The 20327-nt window shown below is 40.6% G+C and overlaps 2 protein-coding genes across 2 annotated transcripts in view; both read left to right on the top strand.

The window, feature by feature from the left end:
- The window catches only part of LOC138783857 (macrophage mannose receptor 1-like), a 39341-nt gene extending 31368 nt beyond the window's left edge, over positions 1-7973 (top strand). The window contains exons 21-30 of the mRNA XM_069959126.1: positions 210-324; positions 514-668; positions 1534-1636; positions 2136-2371; positions 3107-3272; positions 4495-4644; positions 4816-4932; positions 5571-5738; positions 5972-6007; positions 7673-7973. Of these exons, the coding sequence (XP_069815227.1) occupies positions 210-324; positions 514-668; positions 1534-1636; positions 2136-2371; positions 3107-3272; positions 4495-4644; positions 4816-4932; positions 5571-5738; positions 5972-6007; positions 7673-7902 (1476 nt within the window). The 3' untranslated portion in view covers positions 7903-7973. The remainder of the gene's footprint in view (positions 1-209; positions 325-513; positions 669-1533; positions 1637-2135; positions 2372-3106; positions 3273-4494; positions 4645-4815; positions 4933-5570; positions 5739-5971; positions 6008-7672) is intronic.
- Positions 7974-7986: 13 nt separating this feature from the next.
- Positions 7987-19787, top strand: LOC138783860 (patched domain-containing protein 3-like). Its single transcript, XM_069959128.1, has 5 exons — positions 7987-8071; positions 14407-15162; positions 15251-15372; positions 17353-17498; positions 17633-19787. Exons 2-5 carry the CDS (start codon positions 14416-14418, stop codon positions 19267-19269), a joined length of 2652 nt encoding a protein of 883 aa, XP_069815229.1. The 5' UTR covers positions 7987-8071; positions 14407-14415; the 3' UTR covers positions 19270-19787.
- The last annotated feature ends 540 nt before the right edge of the window (positions 19788-20327 follow it).

Here is a 20327-nt window from a genome sequence, read left to right as displayed (position 1 = left end):
GGGAGTGAGGAGCCGTTCCAGCCCTCAGCATTTTAGGTGATTGGGAAACATCTTTTTAACACTTTGCACCCAGAGAATAAAGGCATTTTTCTAGGTTATGGAAGCACAGATGGACATATGAAAGGTACCATAATTTTTCATGTGCTTAAATTTATTTCCCATTAGAACTTTGATATAAATTATAATAAAATTTTCTTAATATATTTCAGTGTTATGGAATATTTGGCACAGGAGAAGGTGAAGGAGCTCACTGGGTTAATGCCAGGAATGAATGTCAGTCCCTCGGAGGAAATCTGGTCACCATAAAGGATGATTTGGTACAATGTAATGTATAGATTTTTTTTCAGCTCTATCTCCTGCTGTCATATTGTTATGTATAGCATTTGTGGAACTCAAGGAAAACCAACACTGTTACAGGAATTGTACAAGATCATATGCATTGGCTATACTATGTGATTAGACTACATTACGCTTCCCCGTATGATGATATATATATGTTGTGTTTTATTCCAGCTTTTTTGATGTCTAATTTAAGAAACGTTAAGGTTGATGTATGGATCGGGTTACATGACAAGAGTAAGGTGCACAAGTTTGTTTGGACGGATCAAAGTGGAGTGTATTATACCAACTGGGCCAAAGGTCGACCTAATGTTTTTAGATTTTATAATGTAAGTAATTTATTGTTTTTATACAATATAATATATATATATATATATATATATATATTATAATATATATATATATATATATATATATATATATATATATATATATTACTTATCAATGCATAGCTACAAATTAATTACTACCGGATTTACCAATAGGAAGCCCAGCGGGATGGGCATCTGCTGAATGTAGACGTTTAGCTAAAAGGCTAGGTTCACATCACTGTTTTACAGTATGTTGCTTGTACATTTTGGTAACCTGTCAAAGTGAGGTGTAAACATGTGTGTCCATATTAGCATGGGACCTAATGGCCCCATATGGGTAAAATACCAGTCCTGGTTTTTGGCAGCACAGGGACAGCGAATACATGTGATAAGCAGTTAGTGAGGATAAGTGACTAGCCGTACAGCATGTGCCCAAAGCAAATCACAAAAAAAATTAGATTTAAATTTTGTTAAACTCATTCATAAATGTATTCATTCATTATTCATCAGTTTGCCCATCCCTAGTTAAAGGGGTTGCTTACACACCATCGGAGTGAATCAGAATGTGTCCACAACAACAGCATATAAAAGTGAAGGTGTCATGGTGCTCTGGTCAATGTTTCCAAGGAAATACAATATAGAAGAAAAAAAAAACATTCTTCTTTATTATAAAGTGTCCATAGTGGGGTTACAAATCAGTAGACGGGTAAACAAATAGGCTACAGATGTTTCACACTACTGCGCTTCTTCTGGCCCATATATACATCATATAGGTGTGCAGTTTTCGAATACCTTCTGCACAATGTCAACGTTCCAAAAACAGCTCCTATCTGATATACATGAAAATGTGTCTTTCAGTCTTAATGTCTTTTTGTTTTTGAAGGAAAATTGTGTAGTTTTGCATTATGGGAGTATATTGGATGCTGGTACCTGGATGGAGCAGGATTGTAGGCTAAACAAAGGATACATCTGCCAGAAATATAAGGGTAAGTTCAGACATGGAGGATCAATGTCTTTTAAATGGGTTTCTTTTTTAATCAGTGGGGCCTGAATGTAACTGCAACCCCAGCACCTCTCCAGAGTAGATGACCCGCTGCCTTTTGGCAATTTAGGAGCCTCGCTGAGCAGGCATTAAAGCACATAACTCCGAAAAATGTTTTCAGATCACTACCCATTCACTCTCTACCCCATTACCAGAAAGTTGATCAGCAAGACAGCAGCCGCTTGTGCGTTCAGCATTTCCATCAGGTAGAAGCCATCCATGGTGAATATTATCTATCGGGGAAAATGTATTGATGACAGTTCATGACTACTGAAACCTACACACTTGTTGGTTGTAGGGTTTAGGAGTCAGGAGGTCTACAAAAAGGTCACAAGCCACATGTGACATACCTTAGATTTTTTTTAATTATTATTTTAGATTTATGAGCTATAATTGAATAGTTGGTTGTATTCTGATAATTTATTTGTATAAACTTTCTCTAGACCCAACTCTTCCAATTATTCCAACCACTTCTCCAGCCAGTGACTACTATAACTATGGAGATGCCAGCTACAGGTTTGATACAGCCAAGAGAAGTTGGGATGAAGCGCGTCAGGCGTGCCGGAAGTATAACGCACAGTTAGCCAGCATCTTAGAAGAGTACACCACATCTTTTCTAAAACTTCACTTGGTTAAACATAAGGAGCCTTTCTGGATTGGACTACACAGTAGCAATGAGGTGGGAATAGTTTCCAATATTATTTCTAAACTGGACAGAGACAAATTTCATCTAGTAACATATGGCTTATTTAATAAATGGGGAACAAGCAATATACATTAATATGAAATACTATACAACACTGAGAAATTAGAAAAGGTACTGTCTCCAACTAACTTTCATGTTAGCATAGCGTCTATTTGTCTCATATGGCACTCTGATTTGCCCCAAAGCTCCAGCATATGAGAATAAGTGACCCACATAAACTCCCGCAAGGCAGACATACCCTCCATTCCTCTACAAGCCATAGACACACCTGTTTCAGCCATATACTTGTAATAGTTGTCTGTTAAGGGCATCTCTATGTCCATAGAGGGAATTGTTCCATTTAGGACTCCCCTCTATGAGGCAGAGTGGTAAGGCGCTAAGAGGGTGTTAGGGGTACACTGATTCTCAGACTTATTATTAGGCAATGCTCTATATTAAAACCATGCAAATTATCTGGACTTCAAAGGAAGCAAACTGTATCATGAGGGCCAAAAAAAGAGTCTCCTTCAAAAGGAAGAGTCACCTGTTAATAGCTGTTTGGGGGGGGGGGGGGCTGTCCGTTATCAGTACAGTGCAGGACAGTGATTGGCTAAAGGGGCAAGACCCCTAAAATAGCTGTTTGAATCAACAAGAGTCACCATAAACTATAGTTTCCTGCTCATAACACAAGTAATAACACTTTCACGTATACAATTATATTTCTTTCAGACTAAAAATACATATAAATGGGTTGATAACTGGAGAGTACGTTACACAAAATGGGCTGCTGAGGAGCCAAACAAGAACCTTTTCTGTGTATATGTGGATACGGACGGACAATGGAAGACGTCCCCTTGTAATAACAGTTATTCTTCAATCTGCAAGCAAACAAGCGGTAAGCCGATCATATATCTTTATAGCGGTTGAACTCTTTTTTTTCCCCTGTAAACTTATATCTAATATATACAGTAATACCTCGGTTTTCGAACGCTTTGGAACTCGAACTGCTTGGTATGCAAACGGAATTCGAACTTTGCTCGGTTTTTGAACATTTTTCGAACGTTTTTGAGAGCGTGGATGGTGGGTTGTACCTGGCGAGTTAAGCAGTGGTGAGGCTTCACATACAGTACAGTGCTGTATAAGACTGCTGGAGTGCATATACAGTGCAGTAGTAGTACAGACAGTGCACCACCATCTCCCATACATTACAGTGCTTGGATGGGGGGGACGCTATACAGTAAAGGATGGGTGAGGAGTTGGTGACTACTGTACTATAATTGCTGGTTCTGATGAACATTTCTTATATTTAATGTCCTGTACAGTATATAGTGCTGCTCTGTACTGTACTGTAGTGATTATACTGAGCACTTATCAGTGTAATAAATGAGTATTGTAGGTAATTATTGGTGGCTGCTGGAACCAATTAATCACATTTACATTATTTCCTATGGGAAGACACTGCTCGGTTTTCAAACTGCCTTCCGGAACCAATTAAGTTTGAGAACCGAGGTACTACTGTATTATAATATATAAATAATTTCCTGTCAGCACTACGGTGCACGGAAACTTACTGGAGAAATCTTTATTCGAGAGTTAATTAGTTAAAAAAAATGTGGTTGTTGTATAGTCGTAGCACGGTGTTGCAATATCTTTAAGGCCGTGTTCACACAATGTTTTTCTACAGACGTTATTTAATAATGACTCCCCTTGTTTTGAGTACCAAACAACGTCCGTGGTTTAGCATGTTTTAACGGCCATCATTGCAACGGCGGCCGTAGGAACATTATTCTTATTTCCATACAAAGTTGGCTCTTTTAGGTGCATCCTAAATTTAAATGTCCATTGAATTTAATAGAAAGGGCAGTGGAAAAAAGTACTGTAAAAAAATGTGTGAACAAGTTAGAATAACGTCTGCATTTTGCTCAATAAAGACACAAACTTTAATTTGACAGCTGCTGTGAACTGCAGTCGTTACTTTATAATCTGTGTGAATCAACGGACGTTGTTTCCATAGACTTCAATGGAAGTCATTGAAGAATGAAAACAATGGCTGATCTTATACAGTGTGTAAACATGGCCTTATACTGTTTTCCATCTTTGATGTCTTCTTCTTCAAGTTCTCGCTGCCACTGACCCACCTGAAACACCTGGAACGTGCCCAAACATATCTACAAAGTCCTGGATTCCCTTCCGTAACCATTGCTATTTTTTTGAAACCTCTTCCGCTATTTGGTGGCACGAGGCGTCCGTGGAGTGTCTTCATCACGGTACGTGGTAGAAATACTTCATAGTAATAGTTATTGTACAAGACGTGTAACAAGAACTAATACCGTTGTACAGCCAAGTAAATTATAGGCTAAAACATATCAGGTCACTCTGTAATTTTGGCAAATTTTGTGCCTAGAGGAACAGAATAAGTTATTATGTAACTTCTATAGGTGCCAGTTTAACTTCAATTGAAGATTCATCTGAATTAGATTTCCTCCGTTATCATACTGAGTTACTCAGTGACCGGCAAGAGACATTTTGGATCGGACTCTACAAGAATGTGGAAGGTATAGTATCAGAACATCAGCTATCTTACCAGAGATTATTTCTATCTTATCCTATTTCTGCCTCATGATTTGACCCTGATTTACTCTTGTATTGCTGTGGTGACTCTTCTGCACGTTTGTCCTTTAATATTTGGTTATTAAAGGTAATGGACAGAAGGCCTTACTTGTAAAGGAGAAGGGATCCCATGGTTCGGGAGATTGCTACTTGGAAACGCACCCCCTAACCCGCAGCCTTTACCTGCACAGTAGTGTTCTTTAGAAAAAGTTGAGAAATCCAAGTGTTGTACCAAAGTCAGACAATCACAGGTCGGGGCAGGCAGGGTACTTTCAATATAAAGGACAGTCAGGAGGTCAGGGTGGGCATCAGATGAGCAGACAATACCAAGAACAATAAAGAGATCAGTAGAGCACCGACAGTATGCACTTCTATAAGGCCCACCGTGGCGTCATACAAAATATAGCAGACATGTTTATTAGCCCTTGTGTATATTGGCCCATAGGATTTAAAGGGTCCTATACTGACCGTAATTGTGGATCCACCAATTAAATAAGTGTGTGAGAGGCCTAACCTGAAATGTGGAGAGGGTTATCCTGAAAATGGGCGACTGTCTCTAAGATGGAAACATTTTTGCTTCTAGGAAAGTGGCTTTGGTTCGACAAAACACCCACAGACTTTGTAAATTGGAAAAATGAAGCGCCCCCTGGAGATACGTTGTCAAAGTGTGTGAAGATGGATGCCATAAAAGGGACATGGGACATGGCAATGTGTACTGGATACAGAGGGTATATATGTAAGACACTAAAAAGTAAGTAAACTAAATAAAAGTAAAACATTACTATAGAAACAGATAAGAAAAAAAGAACATGTATCAGTATCTGGTTCTGATCTAGGTGATACATTCCCTTTAAGCAGAACAATTAAAGAATGAAGGGTAATGACTCCTCCATCACAGTATAATCATAAAACTGACAAGAGCCGTCACTGATCATAAGATAAAATACAAAAATACGTATAACCCGTTGTGTCTTGTGTCTACAGCTCCGCTGCCCACGGAAAAGAAACTAGAGGAACCAGGTACAGTAAATATCATATCTACATATGTATTTTCTGTTATAAAGAACAAAAGGGTTATCCGGGATTAGAAACGACAGCTACTGTCTTGCAAACACACAAAAGAGCACCACCCCTGTCCTCAGGTTGGGTGTGGTATTACATTTTAGCTCCATTCACTTCAATGGAACTGAGCTGCAAAACCCCAAACCCATACTGAGGGTAAGAGTGGTGCTGTCCAGAACAGTATTGACAGCTGAAAAGATTCTCAATATCAATATAAAAATTTTACTATGTTAAAATATGTTGATTTTATAATGCAACTAGACCACCATGTGCAATACATAAAAGTGGTGTCTATCTTATGAGGCAGCAGGGCCTAAGGATCCTGTCAGACACACCCTACACTTCTTGCTCTGCTTGTATGATGATAATGTTTCCCATAGGTCCTATTCACTGTAACATGAGCTGAGGCTGCAGTACCCCAGCATCACCACTACTCTGAGAATGGCACCAAGTACTTCTGGCTCCATTGTTCGTGTAGTGTTGTCGTGTAGTTCTCGAGTGGGAAATTTTAAAGGGGGTATTCCACGAAAATCAACTTTTCCCCTATCCACAGGATTGGGGAAAAGGGGATACGACCTCTGTACCCCACGAGCCCCTCTGTATCTAGCCCCCAGCCAGGCCCGCTTCTGCCATGAGGCGGAATGAGCCTTCCGCCTCAGGCGGCAGAATTTGCGGTCCGGCAGGGGGCGGCATTATGTCCCCCCTGCTGTCATTTTTGTTAAGTATCACTTAACAAAAATGACAGTGGCCGCTCACCTGTCCCGTCGCCCACGCTCTCCACATCCCGTCAGGTCCCGCGATGTCACCCTGCAGCTGTCACGGACCTCCAGGCTGTGGTGAGTGCCCGGGGTCGGTGGGGGACGCGCTGGGGTGATCGGGTCGCGCGGGACCGCCCCGCGCGACCCGATCACCCCACTCACTCACCACAGCCTGGAGGTCCGTGACAGCTGCAGGGTGACATCGCGGGACCTGACGGGATGTGGAGACAGCAGAGATCACGGGCCGGCTGCGGTGTGGGACAGGTGAGTAGATGGCTGCTGCTGCTGCAGCGGGGCCGCCGGGGGTGGGGGGGGTTTGTTGGTCCGGGGGGATGCCAGCTATCACTCGGGGTGGCCGCCTGAGGTTTGCCTCAGGCGGCAGAAACCCTTGAATCGGCCCTGCCCCCAGCTACTGTATTATGAATAGAGCCGCAGGTACGGCACGTGACCGCAGCTCTATTCATTCCTATGGAGCGACAGAAAGAGACTCTGGAAAGGCGATGTACTTGGCTCCCCCCTCACACACCTTCACCTCCTGTGGATAGGAGAAAAGTTGATTTTCTTGGAATTCCCCTCAAAAATCTTTTACTAAAGAAAATTTTTTCGTATCCAATCAATCAGCTGTTTGGCAGAAACACTACACAAAGAATCGGTGCCATTCTCAGAGTAGTGGTGACGCTGGGGTACTGCAGCCTCGTCGGGCCCAATATAGAGATCGGCGGGGGGTACAGAGGTTGGACTCCTTGCAATCCCCTACTTATCCTGTGGATAGGGGAAAAGTAGATTTTCCTGGAATACCTCTGTAAGTGCAACCTTTTTTCTTATGTACTGTAATAACTTTCTTATCCCCATTTTCCTTTCGCAGAAGAAAAGCCCTCGCACGGCCTGACCATCGGTGTGGTTCTTCTCGTCGTACTTGTCATTGCCGTCACGGCCATCGCAGTCTTCTTTATCTATAGGAGGAAATGGAACAAGCCGCAACAAGAAAATGGTTTTAACAACAGAATATACTTCGACAGTAGCTGTGAAGGTGCCGCACAAGATGCAAATGTCTTAGTGGAAAGCATTGAGCAAAATGAACAGGAAAATTCCTAATATATGTACAATCCTAATCATATCTGTGCAATAAAATCCAGGCTTATGTGCGATACTAGTCAACAATGGAACTGGTGAACATGACGTTCTTTATCACGACAACATGGTCGAATTAAATAAAGATGCGATACAATTAAGTTAATATTAGGTGGATTCACATCTCCTAACAGTAAGTCCAATGTATCCATCGGAAGCCTGTCATTACTGAAAGATGGTCATGACTTGGCCCTAAAATGACATCCGTCTGATAAGACAGCCATCATTTTCACGTATTGGGAACAGAGCCTAAGTGCAGGAACCCTCATCCCATTTTGAACTTAATGGGCCCATTAATTTTAAAAAAGTACAGGTATTGTACAGACCAGGTTTCAGTTATAAAATGAGCAAGATGTAAATACTGGAGATAAGCGAATCACTTAGAAATTCGTTTCGCGAAGTTCACGAATATTCGCACAAACTCGCGAATATTTGCTAATTGCATACAAACTAATTTCATTAAAAATAGTGGCTAGTGAACATGTTCATATGTTTGTACAAACATGCTGCTAATTGTTCGTGTTCGCCAATACAAACAATTTGTTCGATGATCGGAATGCTTATAACAACCATTTTCAAACATCCAAATGTTTGTCTCATCATGTATGCAACTGCATAATATTCGCAATTACGTAATGTTCACAGCTGAGTTATGTTCGCAAATGCGTAATGTTAGCAATAGCATAGTATTCACAACTGCGTAATGTACGCATCTGCATAAGTGTAGGCTAGCATGTGCGGTCGCTATTGCAGCCGCCATGTTTATTGAATTTGAGAAGCAAATTTCGCAAATCGCAATGAGGCGAATTAAACGCCTGATTCTTTGCGAAACAGAATTTGTCAGAGTCGCTTAGCTAATCTCTAGTAAATACCAATAAATAACAGAAAGTGACAAAGCAGTCCCTCCTTGACTGAAGAGATAGAGCCTGGGAGCATGCAGAGGAGGCCATTTTGAGCTGTGACAAATAAATCAAGCCCCAAAAAAATTCAATCTCGGATTTCACCAAAGAATGCAAGATCTGCTGTGAGTTTTACATTTTACAAGTAATTTCTAGAATCTTCTGCACAGACCTCTACATAGAGGCTAAAAATGAAAAAAGGCAAAGTTCCATCAAGCCTAATCTAATCTATGTCTAAATGGCAATTGCCCCATGGCTAAACAATTCATTAAAGCGACTCTGTACCCACAATCTGACCCCCCAAACCATTTGTACCTTCGGATAGCTGCTTTTAATCCAAGATCTGTCCTGGGGTCCGTTCGGCAGGGGATGCAGTTATAGTGATAAAAACAAATTTTAATCCGGCAGCGCTGTGTCTAACGGCCGGGGCTTACATTTGTATATGCATTAGGCTGGTACAGCCTCTCTGTCCTTCCTCCTCACCCTCCTCATGATTAGGAATACTCCAGGCAGATTGCTTCCTATTCCCCACCTGTGGCAGCCCGGCACATGGGCTGGATCGTTAATACACCTGTGCAAAGCTCAAACAGCAGTAAATGTTCCTGGATCATTCCTAATAATGAGGAGGGTGGGGAGGAAGGACATAGAGGTGGTGCTAGCCTAATCATATACAAATGTAAGGCCCGGCCGTTAGACACAGCGCTGCCGGATTAAAAGTTGTTTTTATGACAATAACTGCATCACCTGCCGAACGGACCCCAGGACAGATCTTGGATTAAAAGCAGCTATCTGAAGGTACAAGTGGTTTGGGGGGTCAGATTGTGGGTACAGAGTCGCTTTAAAGACAGACTTAATTTTTGGATCCAAAAACTGGCTTCAGAAACCTAGCACCCATGAGTAATAGTATGGGGGAAATGGATCTTCTGAACAATTTTTTTAACAGGTGGTATCTTTTTGGGCTGCACACGAATATATGGTTGTTGCACAAATATTATATTAGGCGCAAGTGCCTAGATAATTTGAGCACAATTTTTTGCACAATTTTTGCCTAAAACCCCCCAGCTAAATAAACTATGCAAGGGTAGGAGAGGAATACAGCTGCACAAATGTGTAAAAAATCGAACATGAGAAATCAGCCAAAAAAAGGTAGCTAATCTGAAACCGATCGCCTCTTGGTACAAAACCCCAAAAATCCAAATAATTTTTCAGAAGAGCGACTCATGTTGCCCCTGTTGCCCATGGATGGAAGTGGCTATATAAACATAAACATACATTTGTTTTAATGGAGATTTATTACAAAGTAACATAACCTTAATAAAGCATTATATTAGTATTAAAAAAAATGTAGTCCCCGGAGTACCCCTTTTAAAAAATGACAAAATAATTATTCTGTTACTAATAGTATAGGGAGTGTCTAAAAATTAAGGCAACACAATTTTTACACCTCATTTGTATTTACATAGATAAATCAATTATTTTTTTTTTATGTAAACGGCACTGATAAAGAAGTTACACAAGGAAGTTCTGTGCACTGTCCTATTTCCTTGTTTACAGTCCATCTCTTTGTTTTTCCATATAGATTAGATAGAAGTAACCTTTAAAATGTCAGTAGTTGCCTTTCCATTGGTCAATAAGTTAATAAACCTTCGAATATCTGGGCCATTACATCATAGCGATACATTTTACTGCTGTTCTAGCTTTAAGTTTTACGTTTTCACTTTACAGTACATTAACTTTCTTATGAACTGTGCTGTTATTCTGCCGGTTATTCTGAAGGTGTCACATTTTACATTAAACTTAAGACAGGTAGAATTTAACCCCTTAACAACCAAGGACGTAAATGTACACCCTGGTGTCGTTAAGCGCGTTCAGAGGGGGGCCATGCGGTGACCCCGCTCTGAACCACCACAATCCCATGTGCTATCTGCAGCCCGGGACCGCAGCAATTAGCCATTTAAATGCAGCTGTCAAAGTTGACAGCTGCATTTAAGTGGCTTGTTTTTGCCATCCCTGGTGGTCTGGTGGAGGATCGCGCCAACCCCCCCCCCCCCCCCCCCCCCCCCCCGAGGCGATCGCGGAGAAGCAATCCCTGCATCCGCTCTGGCTGGGGGTTTGCAATGTGATGGCGCTGATCCCGGCTCAGCAATCTATTGCTCTTGGCTGCAGCAGCTGAGAGCAATAGAACACCTCATTGATCTATGCAGAATATCTATACTGCTTGGATCTCAATGAGAGATCAGAGTAGTCATACTAGAAGTCCCCCAGGGGAATAACCCTAAACCCAGGGGGAATAACCCTAACCTCAGGGGAAATAACCCTAAACCTAGGCGGAATAAACCTAACCTCAGGGGGAATAACCCTAACCCCAGGGGGGGATAACCCTAACCCCGGAGGGACTTCGAGTAAGTGTGTAAAAAAAAATTTTTTTTTATTAATAAAAAATCTCCTCTTCTAATAAAAGTTTGAATCACCCCCCTTTCCCCATTTTATAAATAAACGAAATAAATAAACATGTTTGGTATCAATGCGTGCGTAATCACCCGAACTATTAATTTATTTAATTCCTAATCTCAAATACTAAACGGCGTAAGCACAAAAAAATTCCAAAGTGCAAAATTGCGCATTTTTGCCCGCATCAAATACAGAAAAATTGTAATAAAAAGTGATCAAAAAGTCAGATATACACAAACAAAGTACCAATAGAAAGTAGAGATCATGGCGCAAAAAATAACACCTCACACAGCCCCATGGACTAAAGATAAAAGCGCTTTAGGCATGGTAACAGAGCGATTTTAAGGAACATATATTTAAAAAAAAATAATAATAATTCTTTAAAAGCCATCAAATAAAATAAAAATTACACAAGTTACATATCATTGTAATCGTAACGACTTGAGGAACATGTATAACAAGTCAGTTTCACCCTAGGGCGAACAGCGTAAACATGAAACCTTTCCAAATAAAAAAAAAATTTTGTTCAATTTCATCACACATTTAATTTTTTTTCTGGTTTCGCAGCATGCAAAGTACAATTAGTGGCGCAAAAAATAAGGGCTCATGTGGGTCTCTAGTTGACAAAATGCAAGTGCTATGGCCTTGTAAGCACAAGGAGGAAAAAATGAAAGCACAATGAAAATTTGCCTGGTCCTTAAGGGGTTAAAGACATAACAAAATCTGGGAATCCGTTCTTTGTTGTCACATACTTCATTACTATATTGTTTTCTATTATGTCGTGTATACGGTAAGACTAATTTCATTTGATTAATTTTATTTTATTTTTTTTATTTTATTTTATGTTTATTTTCATTCAAAAATTAGCCCTTCCCCTGATAGCAATTTCCAGCACCTTTTTATCTCCTCACCTTCTTACAGTTATAACTCTTATTCCTCCATATAAAGCATATCAAGGGCCACACAAACTTTTGCAGTATAATTTGTAGGAAAAATAAAATTTGTGTACTGAAAAATAAAAAAACCAAAAACACAGTTCTGAAAATTTTGGTAAGAGCGACATGTTTATTCGGCAGGTCAGTCCTATTACAATGACAACTAATGAATATAACTAGTTTTATAATTTTTTTAGAAACAACTTTTATATAACAAAAAACTACCGTATTTTTCGCTTTATAGGACGCACCTTTTGATAAGACGCACCCCTGATTTTAGGGGAGAAAAATAGAAAAAAAAATATTTTGCTCATTGTCACAGTTTGGAGATAGCATATAGTGCCCACATAGTAGCCAATCCCCCATAAAGTGCCCCACATAGTAGCCAGTGCCCCCCATAGTAGCCAGTGCCCCCCATAGTAGCCAATCCCCCCATAGTAGCCAATCCCCTCATAGTAGCCTATCCCCCCATAGTAGCCAGTGCCCCTCATAGTAGCCAGTGCCCCTCATAGTAGCCAGTGCCCCTCATAGTAGCCAATCCCCCCATAGTAGCCAATCCCCCCATAGTAGCCAATCCCCCCATAGTAGCCAGTGCCCCCATAGTAGCCAGTGACCCCCATAGTAGCCTGTGACCCCCATAGTAGACAGTGACCCCCATAGTAGCCAGTGACCCCCATAGTAGCCAGTGCCCCCATAGTAGCCAGTGACCCCCTTAGTACCCTGTGCCCCCCATAGCAGCCATTTCCCCCCTAAAACAACAAACCAGTAACTCACCTGTCCGGCGGCCCCAGCAGCTCCTGTCTCCCGTCGGCCGTGCGCACTTCCGACATCCTCCGGGCACAGGCAGCGGGGTACAGAGACGCTGCCTGTGCCGGAAGTGTCCTGCAACCTCTATCATGAATGATAGAGGCTGCAGAACACATCCAGGACACAGGCAGTCTCTGTACCCCGCTGCCTGTGCCCGGAGGATGTCGGAAGTGCGCACGGCCGACAGGAGACAGGAGCTGCTGGGGCCGTCGGACAGGTGAGTTCCGGGACCACCTCCGCCCGCTCAGGAGCCCAGGAAAGTGCTGCTCATTGCACTTTCCCGGGCTTCTGATCAGCTCAGCTGAGCGGCGATGGAGGGGCAGGCTGGGCGGGCGGAGGGGATCGCTCAGAGCCGCTCACTATGCATATGCATAGTGAGCGGCAATACAGGGGGCGGGCGGGACGGCTTCCATGCGGTGCTCTGCACTGCTTGGGAGCCGTCTTCGCTTTATAAGACGCACTTAGATTTTCATCCCACTTTGGGAGGAAAAAAAGTGCGTCTTATAAAGCGAAAAATACGGTTACATACACACAAGAAACAAAAGGTTACAAATGTGATAAATACCGCATGCAATTAAAAACATTAAGTAGAATTTATCAGAGCTGTACGATCAAGGTCACACATGGGCTATGTTCTCTCTGGGTATTAATATCAACAGAAGACATCCGTCTCGTGAGATAGATCGCCACTAATAATGATTATGATTATTATTAGCGGCCGTCGATGTTACAAGATGGCCGCCTTCCCTGATATCTTTCCAGAAGTGGGAACATAACCATGAAATTAATTATCACAACTTTGTGTTTAACAATTCTCTCAAGTCTCTTATCAGTTCTCTCCCCTTGGCTATATAAAGAAAAAAAAAAAGCATACATTTGTTTTAATGGATTTTTATTACAAAATAATACAACTTTAATAAAGCAATGTATTAGAAAAAATATATATTATTTTTTAAGTCTCCGGAGTACCCCTTTAAAAAGTGACAAAATAATTCTTCTGTTACTAATAGTATACGGGAGGTCTAAAAATTAAGGCAACGCTCTTTTCATACCTCATTTGTTAACATAGATACATCGATTTTTTTATTGTGTGAACTTGACGCTGAGGGATCAGTTACACAATGAAGCTCTGTTCTCTGTCATATTTCCTTATTTACAGTCCATCTCCTTGTTATTCCATATGGATTAGATATAAGTGACCTTTAAACTGTCAGTAGTTGCCTTGCCACCAGGAAATCAATAAACTTTCAAATAGCTTGACTATTACATCATTAGCAAAAAATTTTTTACTGCTATTCCGTCCTAGCTCTCATTTTTATGCTCTCACTATACAGTACATTACTTTCTCATGAACTGTGCTGTTATTCTGCCATCAGATTTTCAGAATGCCGCGATGTCGCACAGACTGTATACAGAGACCTCTATCTCTTGGCTTTAGTAAGCTTGGTAAGCTGGTGGGAAGGTACCCATGGTGGTTCCTAATCCTTCCTATGGTCCTGTCTGCCGGCTTGGGAGCTGGATTCTACTTCTTACCCCAGAGACAAGCAAATGACATAGAAGATCAGTTCACACCAGTTGGAGGTCCGGCTAAAGCTGAACGAGAATTTGTAAAGAATCATTTTCCCACCAACGACTCGGGACAGTTTTCAGCACAGCGATTGTATACCGAAGGGTCTTACGTCTCTCTCATAGCTGTAAGTACGTCTGACAATGTCATCAATGTTGAAACATTCCGAGAACTTATAAAGCTGGATGAGATGGTGCAAAACCTGAACATCACGGAAGATTCGACTAGCACTACTCTTGATTTCCAGCGACTATGCGCAGAAGTCCAGGGACGGCAATGTATCCCGGCTAATCCGCTCCTCTCTGCAGTACAAGGTAATGTGAGTCTGATAGAGACAATACCTATAGGTTATCCAATGTTTCAAGGTAGAACGTTCCTTGGAATATACCTGGGAGGAGTGACGCTGAATACAGACAATACTGTACAAAAAGCCAAAGCTATCAAGTTACTATATTATCTGAGAGAAGACAGCGAGAACGACAGGGAAAACAGCCGGCAATGGATCAAACACTTTATTGAATCTATCTCAGAGAATATAGAAAGATTACAGATGAAGACTATAAAGGTAAGAGACCTCTATATTGCATTTTAAGTGTATGGGTCTATAACATCCCAATGTGCTAAGTTAGAGTTTCTTATTGTCATTTCTGAAGGTGTCACATTTCACGTCAAACTCAAGACAGGAAGAATTTGAAGACATAACAAAATCCGTGATTCCGTTCTTTTCCATCACGTACTTCGTTACTATATTGTTTTCTATTCTGTCGTGTATACGGTAAGACTAATAATACATGGAAAGGATGATGGTTAAATAATATATAGCACAGTTATAAAATTCATAGGACGGTGGATTATTTTATTAAATTGGGAATCTATCATATTTTATAGAGCGCCATTACGGGAACAGAAATGGAGTGGTGGCTTTACTCAGAGCTTATTTGACTATTGTTAGTAGGAGATTTCAGATCTGGATCCTGTAGAACTGACAATACATCTCCGGGTTGTACTTTAAAATCAATGTCAAATAATAATTGCAATGCATTAACAATACCCAACATTTTTGAAGATTCATTCTATTGTAAGCGGGAACTTTAGTTAATTTATATAATTTTGTTTATGTTTACTTTTATTCTGCAGGTCAGTACTATTAGGCTACGGTCACACATAGTATTTCTCTCAGTCGTTTTTAACCAAAATCAGGAGTGGAACAGACAGGGCAAAATTATAATGGAATGATATGCCCCCGCTTCTGTGTTTTCTACCCACTCCTGGTTTTGGTTAAAAAAAAAACTGACCAAAAGAATGACAGAAATACTATGTGTGAACATAGAATTAGGCTATGCTCCAACAATGTTTTACTCTTGTCCATTTATAATTTTTAAAATGACATTTTAAGTGCAAAATAACAGACATTGTTTTGAGGTTCAAAAACAAAGAAAGGTCTGAGGATAAAGAATCTCTGCACATCCAAAAGTATACAAGAAAAGATTTTATTATACAAAAATTAAGAAAACACACAGAAAAAAAAGAAAGGCTGTATACAGCAATAAAACCTAACTCTAAGGGGGAGAATACAATAAGTCACCCCACCAACCGGGATCCTCCACATGAATGAATGTACCATGCCTGAGAATCTAGCATCCCTCACATATATACATAAAGTATAGGGTACATCATGCAAAAATGACAATGAAACAACACAATACAAAAAATAATGTGTATAAATAATAAGATATATGCAATGATGTATAAACCAAGATAAAGAAATGAGAGGAGACGAGAGTGACCCCGGTGCTGACCCTACCCCACGCTTTCCGTCAGCACAATGCTGACTTCATCAGGGGACTGTCAATTATTTTGAGGTTTGGCTGTCCGTCAGTGCAGTAACGGCTGTTGGTACACAACAGGTGGACTGATTGGCCTAAGGCGTGTATTTAAAGGGAACCTGTCATCCTGGACAGCCCCCCTGAACCCACCCCTGGACAGGGCCCCACATACATACCTGCTCCTGTGTGTCCCGCTCCCTTTGCCGATCCCGCCGTGGAGATCTAGCAGTGGCTCATCTGTGTGCTCAATATACAAATGCAAATGAATATGCGGAGATGAGTTCAATAGCCACTGCTACAGTGGGTGGGTTCGGGGGGCTGCCCGGGGTGACAGGTTTTCTTTCATTGAAAAGTCCATTGAATTCAATAGTAAAAATGGTGAAAGGAAGGTGAAAAAAGAAAAACTGTGCGTGAACAACTAAAAATAACATCCGTTGTTTGCAAAAGACGTCCGGAAATAATTGTCATGAACATTATTTGACATCCGCCTCAAAAGACGTCCGTCATTTAATACAGTCTGCGCAAATGACGTCCGTTATTGCATAGTCTTCAAAGCAATTAAATGAAGTCAATGAAAATGATGCAAGAACGCACTTTTTTTAAAACCAAAAAGCTGACGCCTTTTTTTTTTTTTTTTAACTTAGTGTGAACATAGCCTTACAAAGACACCTAATGAGTATAATTCGTTTTATTACTTTTAGGCTATGTAAACGTCTGTTATTACCTTTTTTGTAATTATCTGCATTGTAATGATGTAGCTATAGGGGGCTATCGGCAGGTTTGATTTGTGTAACCTGCTGATAGTTTCCTTTTAAATAGTAATTTGAAATAACACCTTATAAACATAGTTACATGAATAAATAATTGGCCTGAACTATAAAATATATGTTTTGTAATTCTATTTTTCTAAAATGTATGTTTTTCTACAGACGTGATAATGTTAGGAACAAAACCGTGGTTGCTATATTCGGAATCCTTTCTCCTGGATTAGCTGTCCTGTCTAGTTTCGGCCTGTTATTACTTTGTGGGGCGCCCTTTGATACCACTGTTGCAAACGCCCCATTTCTTATTCTAGGTAAATAACATGATAAGTAATATACTAATAATAATAGTAGCAGCTATAATAATAAATAGAATACTTTAATAGGTAAAGCGATTAAATTAACAAAAAAAAAAGAGTAAAGACTTTTTACAATTTTTTTTTTTCAGGTGTCGGGGTGGATGACATGTTCATCATGATTTCCAGTTGGCAACAAACCAAAGTAAAGGATAAAGTTAAAGACAGAATGGCTGATACTTACGCTGAGGCCGCTGTCTCCATCACCATCACGACGCTCACAGATGTTCTAGCTTTCTACATTGGTATTGTGACCCCTTTCCGGTCAGTGCAGTCATTTTGCATATACACCGGGACCGCCATCTTGTTCTGTTTCCTGTATAACATCACATTCTTTGCAGCTTTCTTGGCTCTCAATGGTAGAAGAGAGGAGAGTAACAGGCACTGGTTCAGTTGTAAGAAGCTGGCAGAAGAGAAAGATGACAGTCGTTCCCCTATGTATAACGTGTGTTGTGTCGGAGGAGGATACGACCAAATCACTGGTAAAGAGACTGACCATCCCATCACAAGTTTTTTTCGGAAGCAGTATGGCCCATTCCTCACAAACATCTGGACTAAGGTCTTTGTTCTTCTCCTGTATGGAGGATATCTGGCCAGCAGTATATACGGGTGTTTCCAGGTTCAGGAAGGAATTGACTTACGAAATTTAGCTGTAGACAGTTCTTACGTTCGTTCCTTCTATGATGATGATGATTTATATTTTTCAGAGTACGGTCCTAGAGTTATGGTTGTGGTGACTGAGGAGGTCTCCTACTGGAACCCAGATACATATAACAAAATTGAGAGATGTCTGGACTCGCTAAAAAATGTCTCCTATGTTACTTACGATCTATCTGAGTCTTGGTTAAGGTCATACATGGCCATTGCTGAACTTCTTCAATTGGACATTAGTGATAAAAGTTATTTTATGGGAAATTTATCTAGACTTTTCCAGATTGTTCCAGATTTTAGACAAGACGTAGACATTCAGTCAGGAGATATAAGAGCTTCTCGATTCTTTATCCAGACTGTGAATGTTACATCAGCAGTGGATGAGACAGACATGCTAAACCGAGTCCGAGATACAGCAAAGAACTGTGAGATCCCCACTCTTGTCTATCATCCGGCATTTATATATTTTGACCAATATGCGGTAATCATACAGAACACCATACAGAACGTGGCTGTGGCTGCAGGCGCCATGTTTGTGATCTCAATCCTGCTAATTCCAAACCCTCTGTGCTCTTTGTGGGTGACATTCACCATAGCATCTATTATAGTGGGGGTCACCGGTTTCATGGCCTACTGGGATGTGAACCTAGATTCCATCTCCATGATCAACCTTGTCATCTGCGTTGGATTCTCTGTAGACTTTTCAGCTCACATTACATACGCTTATGTCTCCAACCACAAAGCCAAAGCAAATGATAGGGTGACTGATGCATTACATTCTCTGGGCTATCCTATACTACAGGGTGGTCTGTCCACCATCTTGGGGGTGGTAGCTCTCTCTGCAGCAGATAGTTACATCCCTAGAACATTCTTCAAGATCATATTCCTTGTCATTGCCTTCGGTATGTTACATGGGTTGGTTTTTCTTCCTGTGTTTTTAACAATGATTGGGAATTGTTGCCTAAAAAATAACGAAGACAAAAAGATAAAGGCGTCATTTGATTTGAGAGAGGATTTAACGGTTAAGAATGGTAACAATATAACCATTTATTCAAATGAGACATTTACATCTGATTAGCATTACCCACTATAATATGTATGTTACATGTGCGGGGGGATGGTATTGGGGGGTGCCGGTTTGTAAGCATTGAGAAGTGTATTCAATTAGCTCTTGTTTCCGTTAAAAGTTAAATATTTATTGTTTTCCATTTATTATGTAACGATCGAACCACATTAATACCACTGTCTGGTCTTGCAAACGACAGCTAATCACAGCTTAGATTGTTTTGATTTAAAAGCTGAGCTTTGATCGGGGGGAGAGCCCGATGGTTTTGAATGATAAATGTGGGGCATAGTGTACACTTAAACAAAAAATGAACAAAACATGATAACAAAACATTTAAAAAAAAGATGTTTAAGGGCTACTCTTGAGGAAAAAATATATAATCAATTGGTGTCAAAAAGTTATACAGATCTGTAAATTACTTCTTTTTTTTAAAAAAAAATCTGAATGCTTCCTGCAGGAAGTGGTGTATTCTTTAACGTCTGACGCAGTGCTCTCTGCTGCCACCACTGTCCATGTCAGGAACTGCCCAGAGCAGTAGCAAATCCTTATAGAAAACCTCTCCTGCTCTGGACAGTTCCGGTCATGAACAGGGGTGGCAGCAGAGAGCACTGTGTCAGAACAGAACTGGACAGAATACATAACTTTTTGAAGGACATGCAGCACCTGGTAATTAAAGGGGTAGTGCGGCGCTAAAAAATTATTCACAGAATAACACACAATAAAAAGTTATACAACTTTGTAATGTATGTTATGTCTGTGAATAGCCCTCTTCCCTGTGTCCCCCCACCCCTACTCGTGTACCCGGAAGTGTTGGTGCATTATACATTACCTGATCCGTGTCGAGGGCCGTCCGCCATTTTGTGCCAAACGTCATCTTTTATCTATCCATTATCTATTTTGTTCTTTTTTTTTTTTTCTGAGTCACATGGTCTGCCTGACCTTTACTAAACATTCATTAGAGCGCCACATCCATTTTTTGCATTTTGGAGACAAAAGATTATCAGGCTATGTTCATACACATAGTTAATAATACTGAAATACAGCGGTAATGTGAGTGAAAATTTTTAAAA

The sequence above is a fragment of the Dendropsophus ebraccatus genome, chromosome 2 (assembly GCF_027789765.1).
Source record: "Dendropsophus ebraccatus isolate aDenEbr1 chromosome 2, aDenEbr1.pat, whole genome shotgun sequence".
Taxonomy (NCBI): Eukaryota; Metazoa; Chordata; class Amphibia; order Anura; family Hylidae; genus Dendropsophus; species Dendropsophus ebraccatus.
This window is presented reverse-complemented; position numbering and strand designations above follow the sequence as displayed.

Bases quoted from the DNA above. Each gene is read 5' to 3' on its own strand.
- LOC138783860 (XM_069959128.1), top strand. From the start codon at position 14,416: ATGCCGCGATGTCGCACAGACTGTATACAGAGACCTCTATCTCTTGGC. The intron at 15,163-15,250 runs GTAAGAGACCTC...TCATTTCTGAAG, and splicing joins TACAGATGAAGACTATAAAG to GTGTCACATTTCACGTCAAA. The intron at 17,499-17,632 runs GTAAATAACATG...TTTTTTTTTCAG, and splicing joins CGCCCCATTTCTTATTCTAG to GTGTCGGGGTGGATGACATG.